The sequence below is a fragment of the Mustela erminea genome, chromosome 8 (assembly GCF_009829155.1).
Source record: "Mustela erminea isolate mMusErm1 chromosome 8, mMusErm1.Pri, whole genome shotgun sequence".
In the NCBI taxonomy this organism is placed as follows: Eukaryota; Metazoa; Chordata; class Mammalia; order Carnivora; family Mustelidae; genus Mustela; species Mustela erminea.
In genome coordinates this window covers 94,604,303-94,629,519 of record NC_045621.1, presented here as the reverse complement: position 1 = coordinate 94,629,519, position 25,217 = coordinate 94,604,303, and the positions used below count along the sequence as shown (strand labels likewise).

The following is a 25,217-nucleotide window of genomic DNA, read 5'->3' as shown; positions in this document are numbered from 1 at the left end:
GCATCAGCCAGGTCAATAAACAATATTTACAGAACTACTACACATTTACTATAGGCCAGGCACTAATTTGTGTTTTATGTGTATGAAGTCATTTAATCCTCACAATAACCTGTGAGGTAGGTGTTCTCTTATCTCAATTTTATAGATAAGAAAACTAAAGGGACAGATTGTTAACTAATCTGCACAAGGTCACCCAACAATTACATGGTAAAACCCACAATCAAACCTAGGCAGCCTGGAGCCCATTTTCTTGATTATTAGCCAGTACTTCTCTTAGTAGGTGGTCAACAAATATTTCGTGACCAAATAAACAAGTGAGAAGAACAGGCTTAGGGGACATGTTAAGTTTGAAGTACTCAGAGGAGGCTATGACGTACAGAGGGATAGTTATTATAACAAGCATGCAGAAGGGGCACCTCAGTGGCTAAGTGTCTTCCTTTGGCTCAGTTTATGATCCTGGAGTCCTAGGATCAAGCCCTGAATGAGACTAACTGTTCAGGAAGGAGTCTGCGTCTCCTTCTTCCCACCCCCCACCCCCTCGCCTGGCCCTATCTCATGTTTTCTCCCTCTCTCTCTTTCAAATAAATACATAAATAAAATCTTTTTTAAAAAATAAGCATGCAGAAGTCATCAGCTTCTACTGGAAACAACATGTAAAATGCAAGCCCCTTTGTAATAAAAAGTGATCATATAATTTTTTAAAAATTGGAAATGCTCTTAAACTAGAAACTTTTTTATCTAATTCTGCAATATAAGCATGTTTTCACAAAGCAGAGGGCCCCATTGAGTCTTGACTGTATCTGAAAAATTCTGTGTTACTAATATGAAATTAAATGCTTGCCACTAAGCAGCATTCAGTATCTATATAAATATTAAACTTATACTTTATTAAAATATAGATGTACCAAGATGTACTTTTAATTTGGCAGAATGGTACCAAAATCCACCTAAAAAAATACAAGAAAATAAGGGAACAATAAGAAAATACCTAAAAAGAAGAGTGGAACCACACTTTACATCAAAACATAGTTTAAAGTTAGAGAAATTAAGATAATGTGTAGAGTTCCAGTCAAAGACAGAACAACGGAAAAAAAGAAAAAGAAAAAACAAAACAAAACAAAAAAAAACCCAGAATCCAAGCAAAATCAAGTATGTATAAATTGTAAAATTAAATGTAAGAACAAATTTTAAATTATATATACATATTTTTTTTTTTTTTAAAGATTCTTATTTATTTATTTGACAGAGAGAACTCACAAGTAGATGGAGAGGCAGGCAGAGAGAGAGAGAGAGGGAAGCAGGCTCCCTGCGGAGCAGAGAGCCCGATGCGGGACTCGATCCCAGGACCCTGAGATCATGACCTGAGCCGAAGGCAGCGGCTCAACCCACTGAGCCACCCAGGTGCCCCTATATACATATTTTTATTATCTAATTTATAAGCATCACAAATACTTTTCTAAGTATCACAAATAAATTAGAAACTATAAAAGAAAAAGATTTCAAAAGTAAAATAATTAGAATTATTTCATGGAAAAACAGCATTAAAAGTTAAAAAGACAAATTTCAAAATGAGAGTCAAGGCCTACAAAATACATGAGTTAAAAAACCTAAGAAGTAATTCCTTTAAAATTATTAAGAGATTATCATAACCAATAACAAGCTACTTAAAAGAGATTAAACAATGGACACTACACATATAAAAAATCCTTAACACCAACAGAATTCAATTACAAACAAAATAATGAAGAATCACTTTTGCAATCAGATTGGATGGAATAAAAGACGGGAAGTGGGTGCTCACAAACACTGTTAGTAAGTAAGAAAATGGGCACAAACTTTCTGAAGAGCAATTCAGGAATTATAAAGTAATTGTGGTTAAATAACCTAACTCTAAAAAGTCAGATTTACAGGATAATCAAAAAAGCATATAAAGATTTGTTCACAAGAGCATTCTTTTTAAAAGTTAATAATTGACCCAACAATCCCACTTCTGGGCATATATCCAAAGGAAATGAAAACAGGATCTTGAAGACTTAAGTGCACACCCATGTTGAGTGCAGCATTATTCACAATAGCTAAGAGGTAGAAGCAATCTAAATGTCTATTGGCAGAGGAATGGATAAATAAAATATAACACAGACACACAGACACAGGAATATTATTCAGCTTTGAAAAAGGAAATCCAGTCATATGCTACAACACTGTTGAACCTTGAGGATACAATGGTAAGTCAAATAAGCCAGTCAAGAAGAACCAATACTGCATGAGTCCACCAATACAAGATACCTCAAGTGGGTGAGCTTTTAAAAAAAAAAGTAGAATGGTAGATGCCAAGGGCTGTGGGAGGGGAAAAAGAGGAGTTGTACAAAAAGTACAGTTTCAGTTTTACAAGATGAAAAAGTCCCATATCTCTGTTTAATGACAAGGTACATACACTTGACACTACTCTACTATATGCTTAAAAATGGTTAAGATTGTAAATTTTATGTTTCTTACCACAATCAAATAAAGTTCATAAAAAAATAATGTAAATATCCATCAAGTAGGACTTGATTATGTTAGAGCAATACAACGAATACCAGACAGCAATCAAAAATGTTAATTTTAAAATGATATAAACATATATCCAGTCATATCCACAGCCCATTGTTGCATTAAAAAAAAAAGTTCACAGAAAAGGTAGTATGATAGCATTCATGCAAATGTCTATACCTGTAATGGGTCTGTAAGGATATTCACCCAAATTTAATGGTATTATCTCCGGATAACGGTATTACAGATGACCTCCTTTTTCATATTTTTCTTGTTTTTAAATACAATGAGTACATATTATTCAAATGACAGAGGATACATCACAATTAGTGACTGCCACCATTTGTTCCAGATTTCTAGAATGGAATTTTACATTTCTCTCTCCTTATGTGTCTATAGCACATATTGGGGAATTAATAAATATTTGAGAGGCAAGATGAGTAGTGATTAAGAGATCAGAAATAAGACAGATTTGGATATGAATCTCAGCTCCCAAATTTACCGATCAAGGCCTTAAAGTCTTCATGAATGTCACTTGAACACCAATTTCTTCAACTAAATGTCACATAACAATACTTGCAGATTGCCCACCACCACCCCACCCCCCAAAAACAATGTACTTAAAGCACTTATTATCATTCTGGCTGAGGAAACACTCAATAAAATGATGGTCATATTTACTATTCCTTAACTTGAAGAATTCAGGACACAACAAAAACAAAAAAATAAACATCTATATAGAAAACTACACTGCAAAATTATACTGAAAATCCCAACTGCATTAAGAAAACAAGAGAGCTATATCGTACACCTGAAACTAATACTGTATGTTGAAAAACTTTAGTTAAAATAAAAAATTACTTAAAAAAGATAATTCTTTGACTGTTGGTCCCACAACACTGATGCTTTACGCGGGGGGGAGGGGGGATGGTTGTGGGCCATTTTTGAGTACTAATCCTGTACCCTTCTAGCTTATCTCCTTCCAACCAGTCTTTAATAGTGTTTGTATACGAGGGAGTTGTTATTTCAGAACTTCTAAGCCTATTTTTAGTCAAACAGATAACCTGAAGCCATACTCCAAGGACCAAAGCGGGTGCAATCTAATAGTGAGCAAGTCAAACGATAAAAATGCGACTCTCGGGTTGAAGACTAGGAGTGGAGAACGGCATTCTGGACTTAGGAACTACCGCCCTCCCATTTCACCCACTCTTTCTTTTAAAACACAATTACATGGCGTTCGTCTCTCTCTCTCTCTCTCTCTCTCCAGAAACTGACTTGCCCGCCACGCCACTCCAAAAGCCACACCTGGTATATTCGCTGCCGAATCTCCAACTCCCGCCACAGATTTGGCTTACGTCCGCCCCAAGGCGGAAGTGACTTCAACGGGACACTCTGAAAGTAACAGAGTTCAAACAACAGCAATCTAAAACCCGTATGGCGTTCTGAGAAAACTCTTCTCTGACTACCCCTCTCTTTTATGCCTCCGTCTTCTGTTAGGGTGGCGAAAAGGATTCGCCACTCACTTGCAACCGGTTCTCCGCCCCAAACTCCAAATCATTTAAGTCTGTTCCCTCTCATTGGCCAACGAAGAGACCTGGATATCTCCCAGGAACTACAATTCCCGTCAGGCCTCACAGGAAGAAAAAGGAGGCAATGACAGAGGCTGGGGCAAAGCAGATTGGGAAATGTAGTCCCCTGCAGGCCGAACCGCGCAATAGCCCCGCCTCCCCCTCCACTGAAGCAGGAGAAACCAGGTGTTCGGCTTAGAACCCGTTACCGCTAAAGGGAGGAGCTAAGCCCTTAAGCAGCATTCCTCACTTCCCCCCACATGTTGAATAAAAATGTTAACTCCAAGAAAGCTCTATAAGTAATCCCTGAAGAAGTATGGCTGTCTTTCCAATATTTCCAGGTCATTAAAAACTCCACAGAACTCCTCCACCTCAGGTTCCCAACTCGTGGGAAAAGGTGCCTTTTTTACAAGTGGGCAAAATGGCTGTCTTGTTAGTTTTCCCATTGGTTGTCCTTTGCGTCGTTCAAGGGCGGTTACTTATCACCGATTGGTTATTTTTCCCTTGAGGGTGGAGGAAGACTTGGCACGGCTCTGCCGCGGCCCAGGAGGAGATAAAGGGGTGGAGAGAAAGCAGTTTGTTCAGGTCTGATTGGATGATCCTCATGTCACTCGGAGGATGTATAATCTATGATTTGTGGACTGTCCCTCAAAGAGAACGAAGAGGCGGGGCTAGTGCGTGGTGGGAAGGGGCGGGATTCTGCCAGCCGCGGCTGCCGCTGGAGCCGGTGTCCGGGCTGGTGATGGGGTTAATTCCCTTTCGTAAGACTCTTACTAGCACCCACCCAGCCCCGCCGTCGCCCCGCCGCGCCGCGCTCCAGCCGCCTCCTCCTCCTCCTCCTCCTCAGTAACGCGGGTAAGAGATGCCCTCCCCTCCCCCCTCCAGCTCCCCGGGAATAACGCGCCTCGCTCCCCTCCCCCGCCCGCCAACCGGTAGCGCTAACGGAGAAGGAGGCAGGCAGGGGAAAGATGTGTATGAGAAGGTGGCCTTCCCTGCCGAACCATCGGCGATCCAGCCAGGCCCCCGCCGAGGTGCTGCTGCTGCCAGCCCGCCGGGAGGTCGGCTTCGGAGGGAGCCCTGCTCGCCTGGCCCGCCGCAGCGGCTGCAGCTGCATCCACTACCTTGTGCCCACCGCCCCCACCCGGGGGCCATGTGAAAAGCAAACCCCTCGAGGCCTAGCGGAGGAGGCAGGGGAAAGGTTCCCGAGTCCCTGCCATGGCTGCTGCTTGCTGCCTTTGCAGCCCCAGGGACTCGGGAACCAACCACAGCAGGCCTGCCAGGAGCGGGTGCCGTGCGTGGTTCTCCTCTCTCCGGTGGCTGGCGCCGGTGCTTCGGGCTCCCTGGCCCACCCCACGCCTCGGCCCCCCGCCTTGCACCGGGAGAATTTTTAGAAAGGAAATAAGGCGTTCCGACCGGTTGGTGAAATGTAGACATATCTTGCCTGTTGTACCAGAAAAAGCACAATGGGATTATTGAAAAGAAAGTTGAATGACTGTCAGTGCCACGGACCCCAGGGGTCAGATTTACACATTTTATGGTTGAGCCTTAGGCTCAAACCTGTGTTTTTGAAGGTTTTTTTTTTTTTTTCCTCTTTTTTGTTACTAGGTGCAGAGGAGAGTGCTTCTCTTTTGAGCTTGCTTTTATGTAGGAACAAATTGTTGAGGCTATCTTGTCCCGTGTGTAATTGTCCTGGATAGCAAGTTAAGTAAAAGTAAGGCTTAGTAAGTAGCAGATGATTTTTCTAATATGAGGTCCCAGGAAATAGATGTGTATAGATCTAAGTATCCATGGTTGTAGTTTGCAAAATTGTAATTCTGAAGAAACCCTTTGCTATTAGCTTAGATGTCATTGATTAGAAGAATTTTTGAGTAATTAAAAGGTGGTTAAAGTCTAACTGGAAGCTAAGCGAGTTGTAATATTTGAAAGAGTAAGATCTATGTAATATTTAATATAGCCGGTTACCAGTGTACCTAGAGTACCTGGACATACCTCAACCTAATGAAATTTGGCATATTTGAGAACGAATGTTTTTTCCTCACACAGTGATTAGGTGCTCATCTTTTCACACCTTGTGGGGTTGGTTTGGGGGGGGTTGTTTTTGTTTTGTTTTGTTTTGGATGAGTATGTCCTTAAATAATGGATTCTGTAATTTGTAGTAAACATGATCATATCAAAGGTAAAATTTTAGGCCCACTTCTGAGGCTTAACTTGTTAAGTGTAAACTTGGGTTCTGAAGAAATAATCAGTTTGCCTGTGTGTTAGACCATTTCTTCAGGGTCTAAGGAGACCCCGTTGCCTTAATGATCTTACGTATTTCCATAACTCATACACTTGCATACAGAATTACATAGATCCTAGATTCAGGATCTGGAAGAAATGTCAATGTGTGCTAAAAAAAAAAAAAGAAACATAACCCTGAAAGGTAAATTTGCTCAGCTCCCTACAAAGCACTGGTATATATATATGTATATGTATGCATATATTTTTTTTCATGTATCAGCATTTTCTAAAACTTGTTGGTTAATTGATATAGAATTGATACTTTCAGATGTCATATACTTTATATACAGAAAAGGCTGGTGAATAGGAGGCTTTTACATTGTCTTATTAGCTGTGGACCTTCTGTGAGCCCCAGTCTCAGGTATAAAATTGGGATGATAGCACTTAACACTTGGAGTTGTGAGGATTAGAGATGAAATGTATAAAGCTCCTACTATTGTGTTTAATGCATAGTATGCGTTATTAAATATTAACTTAATGTGTCTTAAGAGAATGAGTTTATTTACATGCACATGTTGCAGCCTCAGAACTTGCTCTTTTATGGTAGAGGAGTACTATGGGAGTTTTCATTTATATAGGGACTTAAATTCTTGCCGTTTGCCGCTAGCCATTTTCAAAGTAAAAGGTATGTGACAAACTGGAAATCAGATACTGAAGAGTTGTTGATTTTATAGAAGGTTTTTAAATTTTTGTGTCAAAATCCCTATGTTTAGAATATATTTCAGATGAATTATTTGGAATAAAAGGATGTAGTAAATTGTTGAAATGATAAATTATTGTAAAATCTTTTGAATTTTACTTAGCTGATAGGTGTTTCAAGGTTTATATTGTTTGCAATCCATATTCACTGTGCTATCAGGCTACTGACAGGCAACTCTTTAATACAGAGTTAAGATTAAGTGAGTCATTTGAATTCATTATGGCCATAGGCCGACTTGCTGTTTTTAATTCTCAGTATATATCAGTACTTGAGTTTTTCTTTTCTGTGAAACAACAGACACACTGTTCCTTTCTCTTTTCAGGCACTTTGGAAAATGTATTAGTCTTCACATAATAGTGTCTTTTGAGTTTGTCCTGGTAGACAAATTAAAGTTTAACATGAAAAGTTTATTACAAAGTCTCCTGACAGTAAGGCCTGGCCAGGGTTCAAGGCAGCTGTACCTTATGTTGAATGGTGAATGAACCCAGTACAATCGGATGCTCTTTTGGGGAGCGTTAAGTGGCAGCAGCAGAATATTTTATAAAATTGAAATAAACTTTTTCAAAAATTATGCAGAAAAAATGCAGTGCCGGGCCTTTCCAAATAATAAAAGAGATTTTCTAGTACTGGCACTTTAGCATACTTAATTATACACATTTAAATTAATGTTGATTTTTAATTCTGCAGAAACAGAGAAATACTGAGAGTTGATAAAGGTTTTATTTTCTCCCTTCTTGAGAATGTTACAATAATAAGCACTTAAGCTTTGATGGGTTTATAATACATTGTTGCTATTTGAATTAGAAAACTTCACTATTAACACTTCCATGATCTATTGTAAATACTCTGACAGTCTGTGTGTCAAAGAGTTGTGGCTACAAGTAGCAGTCAGTTTTTCAAATGGCTCTTGTAGCTCCAAATCATAGACTCTATTTCTTTGTAGTTACACCTCAGTGCATTGATGATAACTTATTATTTATAATTTAAGATAACTAAGATACGTAAGGAGACTGTCAGTTTTGTCTTACCATAATAGAATATTTTCTTAGAAAGGTAAAATAGTCTTGCATCTGATCCTGTGAAGTCTCATAATGTTTATTAGTAATATAGACATGTGCAAAGAATCAAATCATAAAATCAAACAAAATTTTATTAAGTTAACTTTGCTTTCCAAATAAGGATACGTTATATAAATTAAGCAAATTTGTTTGTACCTGTTAAGATGTAAGCATGTGTATCTTCTCCAGAATTTAATTCAGTTAGTCATTGGGTGATGGTTGAAACAAGAGATGAGTTATTTAATCCTGGCATGAATCTAGTTCTGTGTCTTATTCTCCAAAACTTTGTTTTTTTCTCAGATTTTATCCTTGAAAATTTTACCTCTTCTTACCTTCTTAGTCTCTACATGTGCCCATTAACTTAAAAATTTCCCCCATGGTTTTGAAAGCTGGTACTTAAGGTCTTTGTTTTTCTCTTTGTCTTCTGAATTGTAGATTTGTAACTTAAAAAAACAAACAAACAAAAAAAACCTCCTACACGTAAGCCCACTTCTCTTGTGCCTTCTTATTTCATAAATACTAAACCATATAGCATGTTTAAATTATTATTCTTATTGCCTGCTTGACTAGTGTTTTCATCTATAACTCCTTAAAAGTACTTTCTCTCAAAAAGAAATTAAGTATGGGAAGTAAGTTACATTATGTTCTTATTTTTTACCTTTCTTCTTGAAGGGCGTAATTTAATATCATCCTGCCAAAGAGTTTGTTTAAAGTACTATAATTTTACTTCTCCCAACTTTATATTTATCAATGACATAAAAATTAGTTTTGTGAGCTAGTTGTACAGTTAACTTCACTAACCTTTCTTCTGCTTGAAAGAAATTCCATAACCGGTATATCACCTTAAAGTCTGAGTTGGAAGTTTAACTGCAGATTTACCTTGATGCCTTGTTTCTCAGTAGAGAAGCTATGGAATTACAAAAGAGAGGTCTAATGTTGTGGGGATAAAATTAAATGTATGCAAAGCAAGGACTTAAATGAACACAAGGCCCTCATTTTTAAAGTGCTCTTGGGACAGATGCTTATTACAGAATTGCTATGTTTAAAAATAGTATCTTTTTGCTGGAAACATCCCAAATCCCTTCCTTGAGCGAATGGTTAAACCATTCTATAGCCATACCATGGACTACTATGCAGCAATAAAAAGGAAGAAAACATTGATAAAGCAACTTATGTGGATCTTAAAGTAATACACCAAATGAAAAAAAGTTTTAAAATGGGAGAACCGTGTGGTCTCATTTATATAACATTCTCGAAATGGCAAATTATGAGCTAGAGCGCAGATCAGTGGTTTCCAGGCATTAGAGATGGGGTTTGAGGAAGCAGGATGGTTGTAACTAAAGAGGGGTAGTATGAGGGATTTTTGTAATACTGGAACGTTTATGTATCTTGATTGTATGCTGGTTCCCTAAATCTACATTGCATAGAAACACAGACAAATGGGGCTCTTAGGTGGCTCTTTTGATTAAGTGTCTGACTCTAGATTTTGGCTCAGGTCATGAACTCAGGGTGGTAAGATGGAGCCTTGAGTTAGGCTCTGCACTGGGCATGGAACCTGCTTAAGATTCTCCCTGCTTTCCACTCCATTCACACATGAGCACTTGTGCATGTGCACTCTCTCTTGCTCTCTAAGAAAGAGGACACTCTCTAAGAAAAGAAACAGACCAATGAATGTGTGTAAAACTGGCAAACTCTGAATAAGGTCGTATATCAATGCCAATCCCTGCTTCTGATGCTGAACTATATTTACATTGTCATTGAGGGAAATTGAGTGACGAGTACATGGGATCTTTCTATACTATTTTTGCAACTGCCTATGAATGTGTAATTGTTTGAAAAATAGAAAGCTAAGCAAAAAAACTCTGATACTTATATATATGTTCCTGTATAGTATTGAAAAAAGTATAATTTTAAGCAAATACCTTCAATATACCGTTCGTATATTTTATATTGTTCATTTGTGTTAGTTTTACCAAGTTCACCTGCATATGAAACACAACAGAAATACCTCTACATCAAACATATCCAAGGTGCAATTTCTGTTTTCATTTTATAAGCCTTGTTTCCCCAAATGCCAATTCTTTCATCATTCTCCTTTTATAAAGGCTTGCTGCCCTTTCACTTTTCAACCCTTTCTTGTATAAACTAAAAAGAATCTGACTTTAGTTATCTATATTGTTCATTTTCCAGTTGCAATAGAAGGATTTTTATCAAGAGGTGATACATTCATTATTTAACCAGATATTTATATATTAAACTTATTGATTATCTGTAAGATAAAATAAAAGATGTTATCTTCTTGTAAAGACATACAGAACCAGCAAATAAGAAATCATTTGGGGAAAGAAAGTTATATAAGTGCTTGTTAAGTTACTGTAATTACTGTATGACCCTCCACTTTTTAATACAAAAGTACTAAATGTTCTAAAGCAATTGGAGAGTAATGTAAGGAGGTCAAAAATAAAAGTGTAGACCACCAACTTGGGGAGGATACTTTTTTGTGATACAGATAACCTTGATCCATTTGGAGTTAATTTTTATGTATGGTATGAGGTAGGAGGTCCAAATTCATTTTTTTACATGTGGATATCATTTTTTTTTTTGAAGATTTTATTTATTTCTTAGAGTAAGCACAGGCAGACAGAGTGGCGGGCAGAGGCAGAGGGAGAAGCAGGCTCCCCACTGAGCAAGGAGCTCGATGCGGAACTCGATCCCAAGACGCTGGGATCATGACCTGAGCCGAAGGCAGCCGCTTGACCAACTGAGCCACCCAGGTGTCTCTGTGGATATCATTTTTATCTCCACGCCATTTGTTGAAAACACTGTTCTTTCCCTATTGAATTGTCTTGGCTCTTGTGGACCATAAATGTAAGAGATTATTTCTCAACTCTAAATTCTGTTACATTGATTTATAGGTCTATTACTAGACCAGTAGTACCACACTGTTTGATTATGTAACTTTGTAACAAGTTTTGAAATTGGGACTTGTGAGACCTCCAACTTTGCTCTTTTTCAGGATTGTTTTGGCTATTCTGAGTCCCTTTGATTTCTTTATATAGTTTAAGATCAGCTTGCCAGAAAGCCAGCTTGAATTTTTGATAAAGATTGTGTCAAACGTAGGTCAGTTTTGCAATTTGGGAAGTTTTACCATATTCAACAGTATTATATGAGAGAATTTCTTTAACGTGTAATGATTCATTTTAAAAGAATAATAAACTCATTGCATGTTAATATAAATACTACATTTATATGAAAAATGACTTTGCAGAATTAAAAAATAGCAAGAATGGGATTGTTTTATGTTTACATTTCTTCTTAATATCTGACTTATCAGAAGATAGCTGGTTTTTATGCATTCACTCTGCTTTTGCATTCACTCTGATAGGACATTTGATTTTGGTTGAAATAATAAGAAGGCAATTTGGCCACATACAAATATTCAGAAGAAAAGTAAGCACATGTCCTCATGGACCCTTTGAAAGGATCTTGATTGGCAGTGGTCCTTGAACCACACTTTGAAAACAGCTTCTCCAGTGGAAAGCAATATGTTTGGAAACTCAAAGATTTGATTAAATACTACAAGTCTGCCACTCAACAACTGATGTGACTTTTGAGCCAGTAACTTAGCCTTTCAATCTGTTTCTTCATCTGTATAATGGGGATAATGACACCATACTTTGAAGGGAGGGAACAAGATCATGTATGTAAAGTTTGGGATATACAGAAACCACCAAAGAATTGATTCTTGTTCTGTTTCATTTATACTTGTCCACCTCTGTCTATTGTATGGGATTAGCTAATTTTTTCCCACTGAATGTTTACATACCACAGCATGGTTGTAGCCTTTATATAAATTTGGTTCATTGTAGTGGTATTTACTTAAGAGTGGAGCTTTATTCATATAGTCTTTTATTATTCCTTTTAGCTACAAATCATGTTAAGAAGGAAAGAGAAGGATCCACAAAGAAAGTAAAAAAATTAATCAGAAATGAGGGAGTAAAATTGATGCCTCCTTTAAGACCATTTGTTACTCACTCCAGTCCTGCTACTAATTTTGTAGAATGAAGGAAACTGCAAAAAAAAAAAAAAAAAAAACCCTCTGCCTTAAAGAGTGGTTCTTTAGTATGTATTTTCCCTGTTATAATTAATAAATTTGAAGTATTAATGACTCCAAATCTTTAATGATTCTATAATACTGAACCAAATCATACATGATGTTCTTAAAAAAAAAACAAACAAACCACACTCTTGCCACTTAAACTCTATATCTTTAGAGTAGTAGGTATAACTTTGCATTTATCTGAAAAGCTAAATAAAGTGAATTGATTTTTTTATAGGACATGGAAAGTGTAGATTCATTCAACAAGTATTTTTTGAAAACTTACTTTGTACCCTCTACTGGTATTGTGAAACAGATAATACCCTTGCCCTCCTAGATCTCATTTTCTTGTGGGTGAGACAAAGAAATGAAATATATATAAAATATAATGTCAGATAGAAATATAGAAATTATTGCAGTGAAAACAAAAGCAGTTTGAGAGCTTAAAGATTAACGGAACGAGATAATAGGGTCTATTTAAGACAGGGTGACCAGGGAAGACCTCTTGATATTTGAGCAAACTCTTGAATGAAGGGAACAAGCTATGAGATTTGTAAGGGAAGGACATTCCATGTAGAAGGTACAAAGTACAAAGGCCATGAAATGGAGGAGATGGAGATGGAACTTAAACTTATTACTGATGTTCAGCAGTGTTGTCCTGAAGACAGAGTTTAAAGGAAGAAGTACATTTTTTTTTTAAAGATTTTATTTATTTGACAGACAGAGATCACAGAGAAGCAGGCGGAGAGAGGAGGAAGCAGGTTACCTACTGAGCATAGAGCCCAGTGTAGGGCTTGATCCCAGGACCCTGAGATCATGACCTGAGCCGAAGGCAGAGGCTTTAACCCACTGAGCCACCCAGGAGCCTCAAGGAAGAAGTACATTAAGAGCACTTTGAGCTCTGCAACTGTTAGCTGTGCATATTTTGAGCCAAACAAATCATTTCCACTGTAGAGCCTCTTAATCCCAAATGTACTGGATCTTAAGGGACATTTACAAAGTCTAAGCCCAAATGTTTCATCTTCACTTATCAAGGATTTCTTGTCTTTTCAGTGCTAAACCAAAAAATCCAATAGTTTCTTAAAATTACCTGAATTTGCATAGAGCAGTAGGGCCATCTTTGTGTTGAAATGTGAGAATTCATCTGGTCCAACCTCAGTAGTTCTCAAGGATCAGTCCAGTGGCAGTTACCTGGGCAGCTTTTCCTGAAGTTGTCTGCTTTTCATTTCCTTTCTTCTTCCAGGGGGTACTAGAATGAGGACAAGGGAAGAGAGCTGCCTGGCTTTTGCCTTCCAAGCGAGCTGTGGTGGAAATCTGATAGGACAGAGAAATCAGGCAGTCATTTAGCCTTTGCTTGAACTATTCTTGTGGTGGGAGTACATTTCTAAGGGACTTCTTGTCTATACTTTATATTTCTTTGTTTCAGCATCTTCAGGTATATGGTCATAGAGATATATACATATATACAGATGTGTACCTATCAGTGTAGATTTGTATGTTTATATTTGTATGTTATATTTTCTGGTTGCCATATTACATTACATACACACATTTTATATATATATATATAAAATTTTTTTTTGATGTATGGAGGAAGGGCATAGGAGGAGAGGAGATCCAGTTGAAGGAGACCGTAATTGAAATTCAATCATAATCATAAAGGTGCATTAATATCCATGTCAAAAAAAAAAAACTCTGGTAAAAGAGTAGTGCCCTCAGAGAGTAGAAACTAAGGTGTGGGTAAGGATGGGAGACTTCACCTGCTCAGGTATAAGACCCTCCTGTTTGGCCTAGTTGTCCTAATAAGGGAGGGAAAGGAAAAGTAACCCCATAAATGTCTCCAGTAGGTATGTGTCTCCCCATTTCACTTGCCCCTGGGTATTTAGCACCCTCCTTATACTTACCCAGGTTAAATTCCATATTATTACTGACTGAGGGACTCCCATCTAGTCCTCAAAGTGCATTAGATCTTGTCATAGAACCAGGAAGCTAGACCATAATGATATCACTTCTGGTTTTAGGTTTTATATTACACAAGATGGTATAATCACAGGAAAGAAATGTTTTGAAGGACAGTTTTAAAAACAAATTTTAAATCATTTTGATAAGTTAACTTGAAAAATATGTTCAGAATTGTTTTGTTTTGGTTTTAAACTCAGGTCATTTTGCAAACCTGTGTGTCTTTTAAAGTCAGAAATATTTCATTAAAAAAGGAAAAAATAAATTGAAAATTTTAAAGATATTTTGTATTATTTAATAAACTCAACAGATTGTTTTACTTTTTGACTGGGATAAAAACTGAATCAGTTTAAAGCGCCCTTTAAGTGAGCTTTAAAATGAACTTTTTGGAAAGTTTGTACTTTTTTAAAAATTAACATATCATGTGTTTTTTGCTTCGGGGGTACAGGTCTGTGAATCATCAGTCTTACACAATTCACTGCACTCACCATAGCACATACCCTCCCCGATGTCTATAATCCAGCCAACCTATCCCAGCACCCCCACCCCCCAGCAACCCTCAGTTTGTTTCCTGAGATTGAGTCTCTTATGGTTTGTCTCCCCACCAAAAGTTTGTGCTTTTTGAAAGCCTTTTAAAAAATCAAAACAGGGGACGCCTGGGTGGCTCAGTTGGTTAAGCAGCTGCCTTCGGCTCGGGTCATGATCCCAGCGTCCTGGGATCAAGTCCCACATCGGGCTCCTTGCTCCGCAGGGAGCCTGCTTCTCCCTCTGACTCTGCCTTCCACTCTGTCTGCCTGTGCTCGCTCTTGCTCTCTCTCTCTCTCTGACAAATAAATAAATAAAATCTTTAAAAAAAAAAAAAATCAAAACAGTACACTGCACATAAAAACCAAATAGTACAGTGGATCTGTAATTGATTATCATTCCCTTATCCACTTTTACTATATGGATACAGGAGTTTCTTGAAGAGAGCTAGAATGTTCTTAGCACCAAAAATCAAATGCATTCTTCTTTATGCTCCCATTATTTTATCAAAATCATGTCACATTGTTTTCTTACACTGGAAGCATGGATTTTCTGTAATTTTTAAAAAATTATCCTGGAGTTTCTAATTGTCTTTTTTTTTCTGATTGACAAGCAATAATGTACCATCAACATATCATCGAAGTTTTTCAGTCTCTGTTTCATGGAGACCTCTTTATCTAAGGGATTTTCTCTTGGATTCTTTTTTGTCCTCATCCTGGGACTTCCCTTCTGCCGTTTGAGGTTGAGTCAACTGTTTGCTGGCTTCTGTGGATCCGTCCTCTCTCTTGGTTTTTATACTCATTTTGCTAGATTATAGCCTAAGATATTTTTTTTTAAAAGGTTGCTTGAAAAGTAGATCTTTTCAGACTTGAGACACCTGAAGTCTTTATTCTGCCATCACACCTCCTGGAGGGCATAGAGTGCTAACTTCAGTCATTTGCCCATTGTACTAGTATGTCACTGTTGTCTTCTAGCATCTGTGTTACTTTTGAGAAATCTGCTGCTGAAATTTTCCAAGCACATACAAAATTTGATAGATGATTGATTTTTTTTTTAAAGATTTTATTTATTTATCAGAGAGAGAAGGGGAGAGAGCGAGCACAGGCAGACAGATTGGCAGGCAGAGGCAGAGGGAGAAGCAGGCTCCCTGCTGAGCAAGGAGCCCGACGTGGGACTCGATCCCAGAACGCTGGGATCATGACCTGAGCCGAAGGCAGCTCCTTAACCAACTGAGCCACCCAGGCGTCCCTAGATGATTGATTTTTACAGTTGTTAACATTTTGCTCTGTTTGCTTTACTCTATATCAATCCATCTCATTTTTTTGACACGTTTCAAAATAAATTCAGGAATCAGTATACTTCAGTCCTGAACACTTTGGCATGCATGTAATTAACTAGAGTTCAGTATTTGTTTATGCTTTTATGGATAAATATACATTCAGAAAATGCATAAATCAGGAACTTACCATTCAGTGAATTTTGTATACATAGACTTGTGTCATGGTATAAAACATTACCATCACGCTAATAAACAACAACCAAAAGTTTTGATTCTTTTTCATCATATATTTTCCTGTGCTAGGAACTTTCATAAATGTAATCATACAATATGTGCTCTTTTGTGTAAGGCTTCTTTTTTTTAACTTAGCATATTTTTCACATTTATCCATGTTGGTGCATGTATGAATAGTTGCTTTTTTACTACAGAGTAGTATTTTGTTGTATAAATATGCAATTCGTTTTTCTATTCTGTTGGTTGCCACCTATGTGCTTTTCTGCTTTTTATCATAAATAAAAAACTCTATTTGACTTGCAAGAGTATTGGAGAATAAGTTTTAAATATTCAAATGAGAAACACCTGCTAACATGCAGCATACAGCACAAAAATCCATTTGTTTATTTCTTTCTTCCTTTCATTTCCTAGATCTTGAGTTTTTGTTAATATAAAATGAAGGCACAACTTAGATGAGAATGTTGGCATGGTTTTTTTTGTTACTTGCTGTACAAAGAGAAAGTAGGAAGATTATTTAAAATCATCCCACTTTTTGGGATGCCTGGGTGGCTCAGTTGGTTAAGCAGCTGCCTTCGGCTCAGGTCATGATCCCAGCGTCCTGGGATCGAGTCCCACGTCCGGCTCCTTGCTCAGCAGGGAGCCTGCTTCTCCCTCTGCCTCTGCCTGCCATTCTGTCTGCCTGTGCTCTCTCTCTTTCTCTCTCTCTCTGACAAATAAAATCTTTAAAAAAAAAAAAAAAGATAAAATCATCCCACTTTTAAAAAAAATAATCTCTATACCCGGCATGGGGCTTAAATTCACTACCCCAAGATGAAGAGTCACATGCTCTACTGATTGAGCCAGCCAGGAACCCCATAAAGTCACCCCATTTTTTTAAAGTTTTGAATATTTTTATTGAAATTTTAGGATTAACCTGTGTTTCCTAGTCCATTGACTGATTTTAGGTAATTGGGTATTTAAATCGTCTTTCCTAAAAGTTAGCATTTCAGCACAAAGTCACTGAATTTTAGAAGTAGATGTTTTTAAAGAATATATTAATTTGACATTAACTTTTTTTTTAAAAAAGATTTTATTTATTTGACAGAGATCACAAGCAGGCAGAGAGGCAGGCAGAGAGGGAGAGAGGGAGGAGGAAGCAGGCTCCCTGCTAAGCAGAGAGCCCGATGTGGAGCTCGATCCCAGGACCCTAGGATCATGACCTGAGCCAAAGGCAGAGGCTTTAACCCACTGAGCCACCCAGGAGCCCCTTATTTGACATTAACTTTTATATGAATCACCCTTAATCTAGAGAGGCATGACCCTTTTGAGTTATGTTTTGTGTCTACCATGCAGGAGTACTGTGTATTTTGCTTATTTTTAATAAAGATTGTCAGTTCTACTAGTAATTGTAGATTTTAAGATCATGATCTAGAGGGTCCTTTCTAACTTTAAAGTTTTGTTAAATTTCTGTGTTAAATTAAGAATGAAATTTTCTGGTTGCCATATTGCATTACACAAAAGGGTTATTCTGGTGTAATGTTCTAGTGTACACATTCCATGGCTTTTTGTGAGTGTTATTATGGCTAATGACTGTTAATTTTGAAATTAAATTAAAACAAAAAGAGAGTAGTGTCTTTTGTAGTCTAGTTTTCAGGCTGTGTTTGTGGTATATGAAATTTATTTTATGGCTTTTCTGAAAACTACATGCAAATGCTACACAGCATTTCAGTAGCATTTACCTTACTACTGAAATGGAATACCCAATAATAAAATAGGCAAAAGTTTTAAGAGTATTGATTTATAAATGTTAAATACTGCTTATGTGTACTTGGGACTTTATTGGCACTTAACACCTATACTTTGATTTTAGAAAGGACTTATTCATCTTTTCTCATGTCTTTTTCTCTTGGTTTATGTGCCATTTGTGAAAATGCTTAAAGAAATGCTGGTACTAAGATAAAGGATAATTGATGTTCTTGTTTGTGAAAGTTCCACTAAGATCACAGAAATTACTACTAAATAAATTACTTCTGTCTTTGAAGATATAACCTCTGCTTTCAAGAAGCTCATGACTTAGTGGAAATCCATTAGAGTCAAAATTTCCATATTATAAATGTCTTCCATATTATAAATGTAGCTTCCATTTCCTTTTCTTGATTTCTCCTCCACCTATTTGTTCTCTTCTTTCCCCTTGTCTTAGGTCACATTTACTTAAAGATAGGACAGAATGAATGAGCTGTGAAAAAGGAGGAGCAAGGGACACCTGGCCAGCTCAGTTACTGGAGCATGCCATTCTTGATCTTGGGGTTGTAAGTTTGAACCCCACAGTTGATGTAGAGATTACTTACAAATGAAATCTTTAAAAAAAAAAAAAAAAGGGCAGGAGTCTCAATCAGTGTTATTTTTAATTAAATATATGCAGTATCAAGGATTACATAGGCTTTAACCCTCTAAATGCACAACAGAAAACCAAGTGAAAGTTGGTGGGTAGGTAATTGAATTGCTTTTACGTATCCTATCATAAAATCCTGTCATAAAGAATATAGGCATTCTTGGGCGCCTGGGTGGCTCAGAGGGTTAAGCCTCTGCCTTCGGCTCAGGTCATGATCTCAGGGTCCTGGGATCGAGTCCCGCATCGGGCTCTCTGCTCAGCAGGGAGCCTGCTTCCTCCTCTCTCTCTCTCTGCCTGCCTCTCTGCCTGCTTGTGATCTCTGTCTGTCAAATAAATAAATAAAATCTTTAAAAAAAAAAAAAAAGAATATAGGCATTCTAGGGGCACCTGGGTGGCTCAGTCAAGTAAGTGTCTGCCTTAGTCTCAGATCATGGTCCTAGGGTCCTGTGATTGAGACCTATGTTTAGGGGCTTTCTGCTCAGCATGGAGTCTGCTTCTTCCTCTCCCTCTGCCCTTCCCCATACTTGTGCTCTCTCTTGCTCTCTCTCAAATAATTAAATCTTTAATTTTAAAAAAAATACAAGCATTCTTGTCTTAATCTCATTTCTCTCACAGCTCTTCACTTGGCATCCTGTGCTTCAAAGACACTAAATTAACAGCCCAGCCAAGACTTCATCCCACTTCTCTAAACTATAAGTCAAACTTTATACTGTACCAAGTATAAAGAAATTAATCAGGTCAATTAATTTGCTTTTTTGTAGCCCCAGAACTTAATGGAGGCAAATTTATTGGAGAATATTTAAAGATAGCTTGTCATACTGCAGTCAAACTCCATACTTTATTCATCTGTAAGTTATAGTGTTACTTGCTTAAAACTAATTACTTATTGTACTTAGAGGACCTTCCCTCTTGACTCAAGTGCTAGCATTTATGACTACTTTATAACAGAACCTGAGCTACTCATTTGAAATTAAGAAATTTCACAGTTAGTGTACATTGTACATTATAGTCCATACAAGAGTTGGCTTGAGTTTCTAGCTAAAGGAAATATGATGAGGCAAGAGTTATGTTGGGATGCAGATGAATTCCTAACTTTCTGGCCATTTCTTAACTAATTTCTTAATTATATGTGATTGGTGGTATAGGGTGATCAACCAAATGTGAATAGCCCAGTGTAAGACCCTCCACAAATAATTAGTGCATATTACTTGCTTTATACTGAGTCAAATGTGTTTGCTTTCGTCTTAAAAACAGACCTAGAGAACCACTAACCTACTTTTAGTCACTATAGATTTGCCTCTTCCAGACATCTTATATACATGAAATCATACAATATGTCATTTTTTGTGACTATTTTTCACTTAAGCATAGTCTTTAAGAATCATCTATATTGTAGCATGAATCAATGCTTCTTTCCTTTTTTGTGTTTGAATAATATACCACTGTATGGATATACCACAATTTTTTAATCCATCAGTTGAGGACCATTTGAGTTGTTTATATTTCTTGGCAGTTATGAATAACGCTGCTGTGAAAATTCTTGTGTAAGTTTTGTGTGGGTGTATGTTTTCATTTCCCTTTGGTATATACCTAGGAGTAAAATTGCTGAGTCATGTGATAACTCCATGTTTAGCCATTTGAAGAACAGATAAACCGTTTTCCAGAGTAGCTGTATTCCCAGCTGCATTCCCAGTAGCAGTATAAAGGGCTTGCAGTCTCCCCCTACTCCCCAGTGCTGTCATTGTCAGTCTTTAATTATAACGATTTTCTTAGGTGTGCAGTTAGATCTTGTTGTGGTTCTGAACTCCATTTCACTAATGATTAAAGATGTTGAACATCTTTTCATGTACTTATTATTGGCTAATGTTGATTTAATGTAGACCTTGATATCTAAATGTTTTTGTAGCTTTTATGCACTCTACAGTTACTCAGTATTTAGGCTCTGTGTTCCATATAAAATGCCAGTGTATATATGAACACATTTAAGGTCCTAGTTAGTTCTATGTCCTGTTGGAGAATTGGAGAGATACTGTTTTATCTGTTTTTCCAAACTTACCTGTTACATAAGGATAGTCACCAGTTTGCCTAGGAGGACAGTCCCAGTTAACCATTAATTGAATTGCTTTGTTGTGGCATAATTATAAAAGTGCCCTCTTTCACTTTGAAGTGCCCTGATTTGGACAATAAATTATATGGCCATCCTACTGACAATTAACCTGGAGTATTTAAATACACATTTGCTACCTACTAGATTAGGATCTCTAAGAAAAGTGCCTGGAAATAATGTTTTTAGCAACTTCAAGGTCAAGCACATTTATATTATTCAAGCAGAATGCTGGTGTTGCTCTGTGACCCAAAATCCATTATCATTGTTTTAGTGGGACAATGAGTTCCAAGTTAAAATTGGAGAGAAATAATTTTATTTGATAAGCTAGCACTATCCATCTCCTTAAAGTAATGATAGAGGAGGAATATTTCATAACACACATGTTGGACAGGCTCTTAGGAACAAAAGAGTATGGGGAAGTAAAGGGAAATAAATTTCTAGAAGTAGGGTTGTCTCAGGATGGAGACAGTGAGCAAAACTGAGCCTCTTGGTAATAGCTCCCTTGAAGCTGGATGAGAGTAGAGGAGAGATTCATGAAGATGTTCTTCATACCTGAGAACTGGGATCAAGAACTAATGGCAGGGGTGTGGAAGAAGTTTTTTCATATCCTGAGGCTAGGTTACAGAAGAAAGCATATGGTACTATTGATTTTTATATATTTGGGGGTCAGTAAGATTTGAGAATATCTGTATATATGGTCTTTTGTAAGTCAGGCACTTGTAAAAGATCTGTATTTTTACACAAGTGTCAGAGATGCTCATCCATGTTTGTAAAGATTTTTTTTATTTGCTAATTGTATAAATGTCTTTAAGATGAAAGCAAACACATTTGACTCAATATAAAGCAAGTGGTATACACTAATTATTCTTGTAGGGTCTTAATACTGGGCCATTCATATCTGGTCATTTGGTTTATCACCCTTTACCACCAATGGCATATAATTAAGAAATTAGTTAAGAAATGGCTGGAAAGTTAGGAATTTATCTGTATCCCAACATAACTGTTGCCTCATGATATTTCCATTAGCCAGAAACTCAAGCCAACTTTTTTTTTTTAAGATTTTATATATTTATTTGACAGAGAGAGAGAGATCACAATGAGGCAGAGAGACAGGCAGAGAGAGAGGAGGAAGCAGGCTCCCTGCTGAGCAGAGAGCCCAATATGGGGCTCCATCCCAGGAACCTGAGATCATGACCTGAGCCAAAGGCAGAGGCTTAACCCACTGAGCCACCCAGGCACCCCTCTTGTATGGGTTATAATTCCAAGTAACACAGTCTTCAATATAATGATCCACAACATAGTATTTGATCAAAAAACTGTTGGGTGGGACTTTTTTTTTTTTTTAGTTTTATTGAGGTATAATGGATGTACAAAGAACTGCATATATTCAAAGTGTATTTGGAAGAGATTCTGTTTTTTTTAATTGATACTATGGCAAGTCTGCCATTGTAATTTGTCTTTGAAGCATACAGTAACTGAGTGGAGAAATGAAACAGCTTGTTAATTTAACTTTGGGGAAACTGTCATGAATTATTTATAGTAAGATGATTTACACTGGGTTATTACTAAGACTTGTCCATATTTATGGAATGAGTACTTTTGTCTCCAAAAGCTAGTGACTTTTCATTTGTATATATTTATCTGAGAGAACAAGAGCAAATAATGACGTGCCAAATGAAAAACACAATAATAAATGCTTGAGAAGTTCAAAAGAATAAAAAATGGCTGGACAGGAGAAGTTAGGGAAAGTTGTGAGGAAGAAAGTAGGTCATAAAACAGGTAAAGACAACACAAGAAAGGGTCTAGTGGAGTCTGAGCTAGAGCCTAGAGAATAGATTTGATTCATTCACTAGGTAGACATGGATGAAAGAACATTCTAGAGAAGGAGAAAGAACCGGTGAGTATAGGTTATAGAAGGTGAATGGTCTGCCTTGGCTGCAGTCTGGGATGGTTGAGGGGAAATAAAAATGGAAAGTTAAGTTTGGGCAAGATTGGGAAAGATATTAAATGCCAAACTGAGGGGCGCCTGGGTGGCTCAGTGGGTTAAGGCCTCTGCCTTTGGCTCAGGTCATGATCCCGGGGTCCTGGGATCGAGCTCCGCATCGGGCTCTCTGCTCCGCAGGGAGCCTGCTTCCTCCCCCATCTCTCTCTCTGCCTGCCTCTCTGCCTACTTGTGATTTCTCTCTCTCTGTCAAATAAATAAAATCTTAAAAAAATAATAATAATAATTAATAAATAAATAAATAAAATAAATGCCAAACTGACGGATTTAAATTGTGTCTTCTGAGTAAAGGGGAACTACTGAAGTTTTTTTTGAGCAAGGTAGTTGATTTCAGGTTTCCTTGCCTTATTGTTACTTGAGCTCTGTTTTTCTTGAGGTATTTGTAATGCTGTTTCTGCCTCTTTATGCTGTTAACCTTTTTTAATACTTTAGTTGTGGTTATCAGGAAATTGATTTTTAAATTTGTTTTTAATTGACTTACAGACAAGCTGTCACCTTATTTTTCTTGGTATTATCAAATCTCTTTACCTGCGGTAAAGTAATAATACTAGATCTGGAAGAGAGGGACAAAATAATTACCATTACTATTGTAGTATTAGTGTATGGCTTAATTCAGTAAATATTACGATTTTTCAAGAACATGAATTTTAGGAAACATAACTGAGTCCAGAAAAATTGAAAGATAATGGGCCCTCCTTGTATGTGAAGATCCAAAATTATACTGTCTCATTATTTTTTTGAATTTTATTTAAAATATGTATTTAGAGAAGCAAAGCAAGTTCAGCTTAAGAAAATTATCCTTTTTTTTCTGGAGTGTCATAAAGGATCCATGGACATTATAAATATAGACTTTAGGAAAAAGTGAGAAGATCCCAAGAGTATTTTTCTATTCTTATCTCATTTATTTATTTCTTAACTTCAAATATTCAGGTAAAAACTGTGTATAAAATGTGAAGTACAGGTAAAGCAGTTCAACTATTTTGTCTTAAAGCCATATTCATAACCCTAAATGGTGGAAATTCTCTACTTTTAATGGGTTGTGAGAATTTTAATACAGTTTCCTTAAGCTCATGTTGGATTATGTATACTTTAAATACTTTTATGGCTCAGAGTAATTTCCTGTTTTTATTTTCTAGTATTTGACTATTTTATTTCCTAGGAATTAACTGTCCCTTAAATATGATACTACATAAAGTATTATCATTTACTCTCCTACAGAAGGCAATAGTAAGTATTTAAGATTCTCTGATCTGGTTCTTTTATACCGTTTGTTCAGTCAGCAATTACTTCAAAAAAACATTCAGTGAGTATCTGCCATGTGCCAAGCCCTGGCTTTGAGAATTCAAAAATCAATGATTTGGACTTTTGCCCTGGAGGAGCCCAATCTAATAGGAGAGGCAATCTAAATAAGTAATTAGAAATGCACTTGATATAATTTGTTTTGTTTGTTTAAAAAAAAAAGGTGTGTTGAGGTACATACAGGGTACAGTTCAGTGGAGCAGCATCCTGCTTTAATTCTTACTTTACCATTTCTCTTTTGTTTTTAACAGATATAACCTCATAGCAATGTAGCTTCTAAAGCAAAAAAGCATTACTAATCCAAAAAACAGTACTTTACAAGAGTAGAACGTTCCATTCAAAAGGAAAATAGCCATTTTAAATTATATGTACCTAATAATTGACAGAATCATAAGAAAATAGATAAGTAACAGTAAACGGGGATGCCATAAACACTGATGGGCACAGGAATAATGAAATAATAAATAATAAAATTTCACTAATCTGCATATTTAATCTCCTATGTGTGTCAAAAAACATTTAAAGATGAAATGGATAAAGCTTTTCCTGTTTAACCATACCATTTCTTAACACACAGGGTTAACCCTACTGAGATAGAATAACTGAGTGAACCCTAAAATCATCATGCAGTTCCTCACTTCCAGTCTTTACTCGTATTTCTTTGAACTGAACTTACCATTTACTAATCCTTCCCTCCCCCACTATGTATGTCACATGTTTCTGTAACCTGTTCTTAAATGCCAATTTTGAAACATGCCAGAACTGCTCGCTCACATTTATTCTTCTGAGGTACTATATCTGTGTCATTTTTAACTTTTTATTACTCTGAACCTTGTGTTTTATGTAATTCATCATGTACACAACCTCTCCTTCATTAACTACCTGCCTTCCCCCCTATATCCAAAGAAGCACTGCTCCATTTTAAAATTACCTGAGGTAAAGGACTTTTATCAGCTTGATAGAATACCTTGTATACCACTGTACTTAATAAATCTGGATTTAAATGTAACTAGATATCCTGTATTGATTTGGGAGAATGGTACAGCTGAACCATCCAGCTCTAGAATATTTTAGTAAGATTTAGAAAAAGAAACTTTTTCAGAAATTCAGAGATACTGTACTTCAAGGTAAAATTTTGTCAAAACTTTATCTTAAGTAAAATTTCTCCCCCTTGGTTTAAGTGACTCTGGTAAGAAATGCTTAC

The 25,217-nt window shown here is 36.8% G+C and overlaps 2 protein-coding genes across 4 annotated transcripts in view; one reads left to right on the top strand and one right to left on the bottom strand.

Moving 5' to 3' along the window:
* Window positions 1-4,150, bottom strand: part of ZRANB3 (zinc finger RANBP2-type containing 3) — a 332,973-nt gene extending 328,823 nt beyond the window's left edge. The window contains exon 1 of one of the 3 annotated variants that reach the window (XM_032354070.1): window positions 4,056-4,150. In XM_032354070.1, coding sequence (XP_032209961.1) covers window positions 4,056-4,090 — 35 coding nt within the window. In that variant the 5' untranslated portion in view covers window positions 4,091-4,150. Of the gene's footprint in view, window positions 1-2,712; window positions 3,196-3,837 lie in introns of those variants that run through there. The other 2 variants (XM_032354071.1, XM_032354073.1) reach the window with 2 other exon arrangements.
* A 620-nt stretch (window positions 4,151-4,770) lies between these two features.
* The window catches only part of R3HDM1 (R3H domain containing 1), a 203,944-nt gene continuing 183,497 nt past the window's right edge, over window positions 4,771-25,217 (top strand). Inside the window, 1 exon segment of the mRNA XM_032353828.1 lies at window positions 4,771-4,955. The gene's annotated coding sequence lies outside the window, so the exon portion shown is untranslated.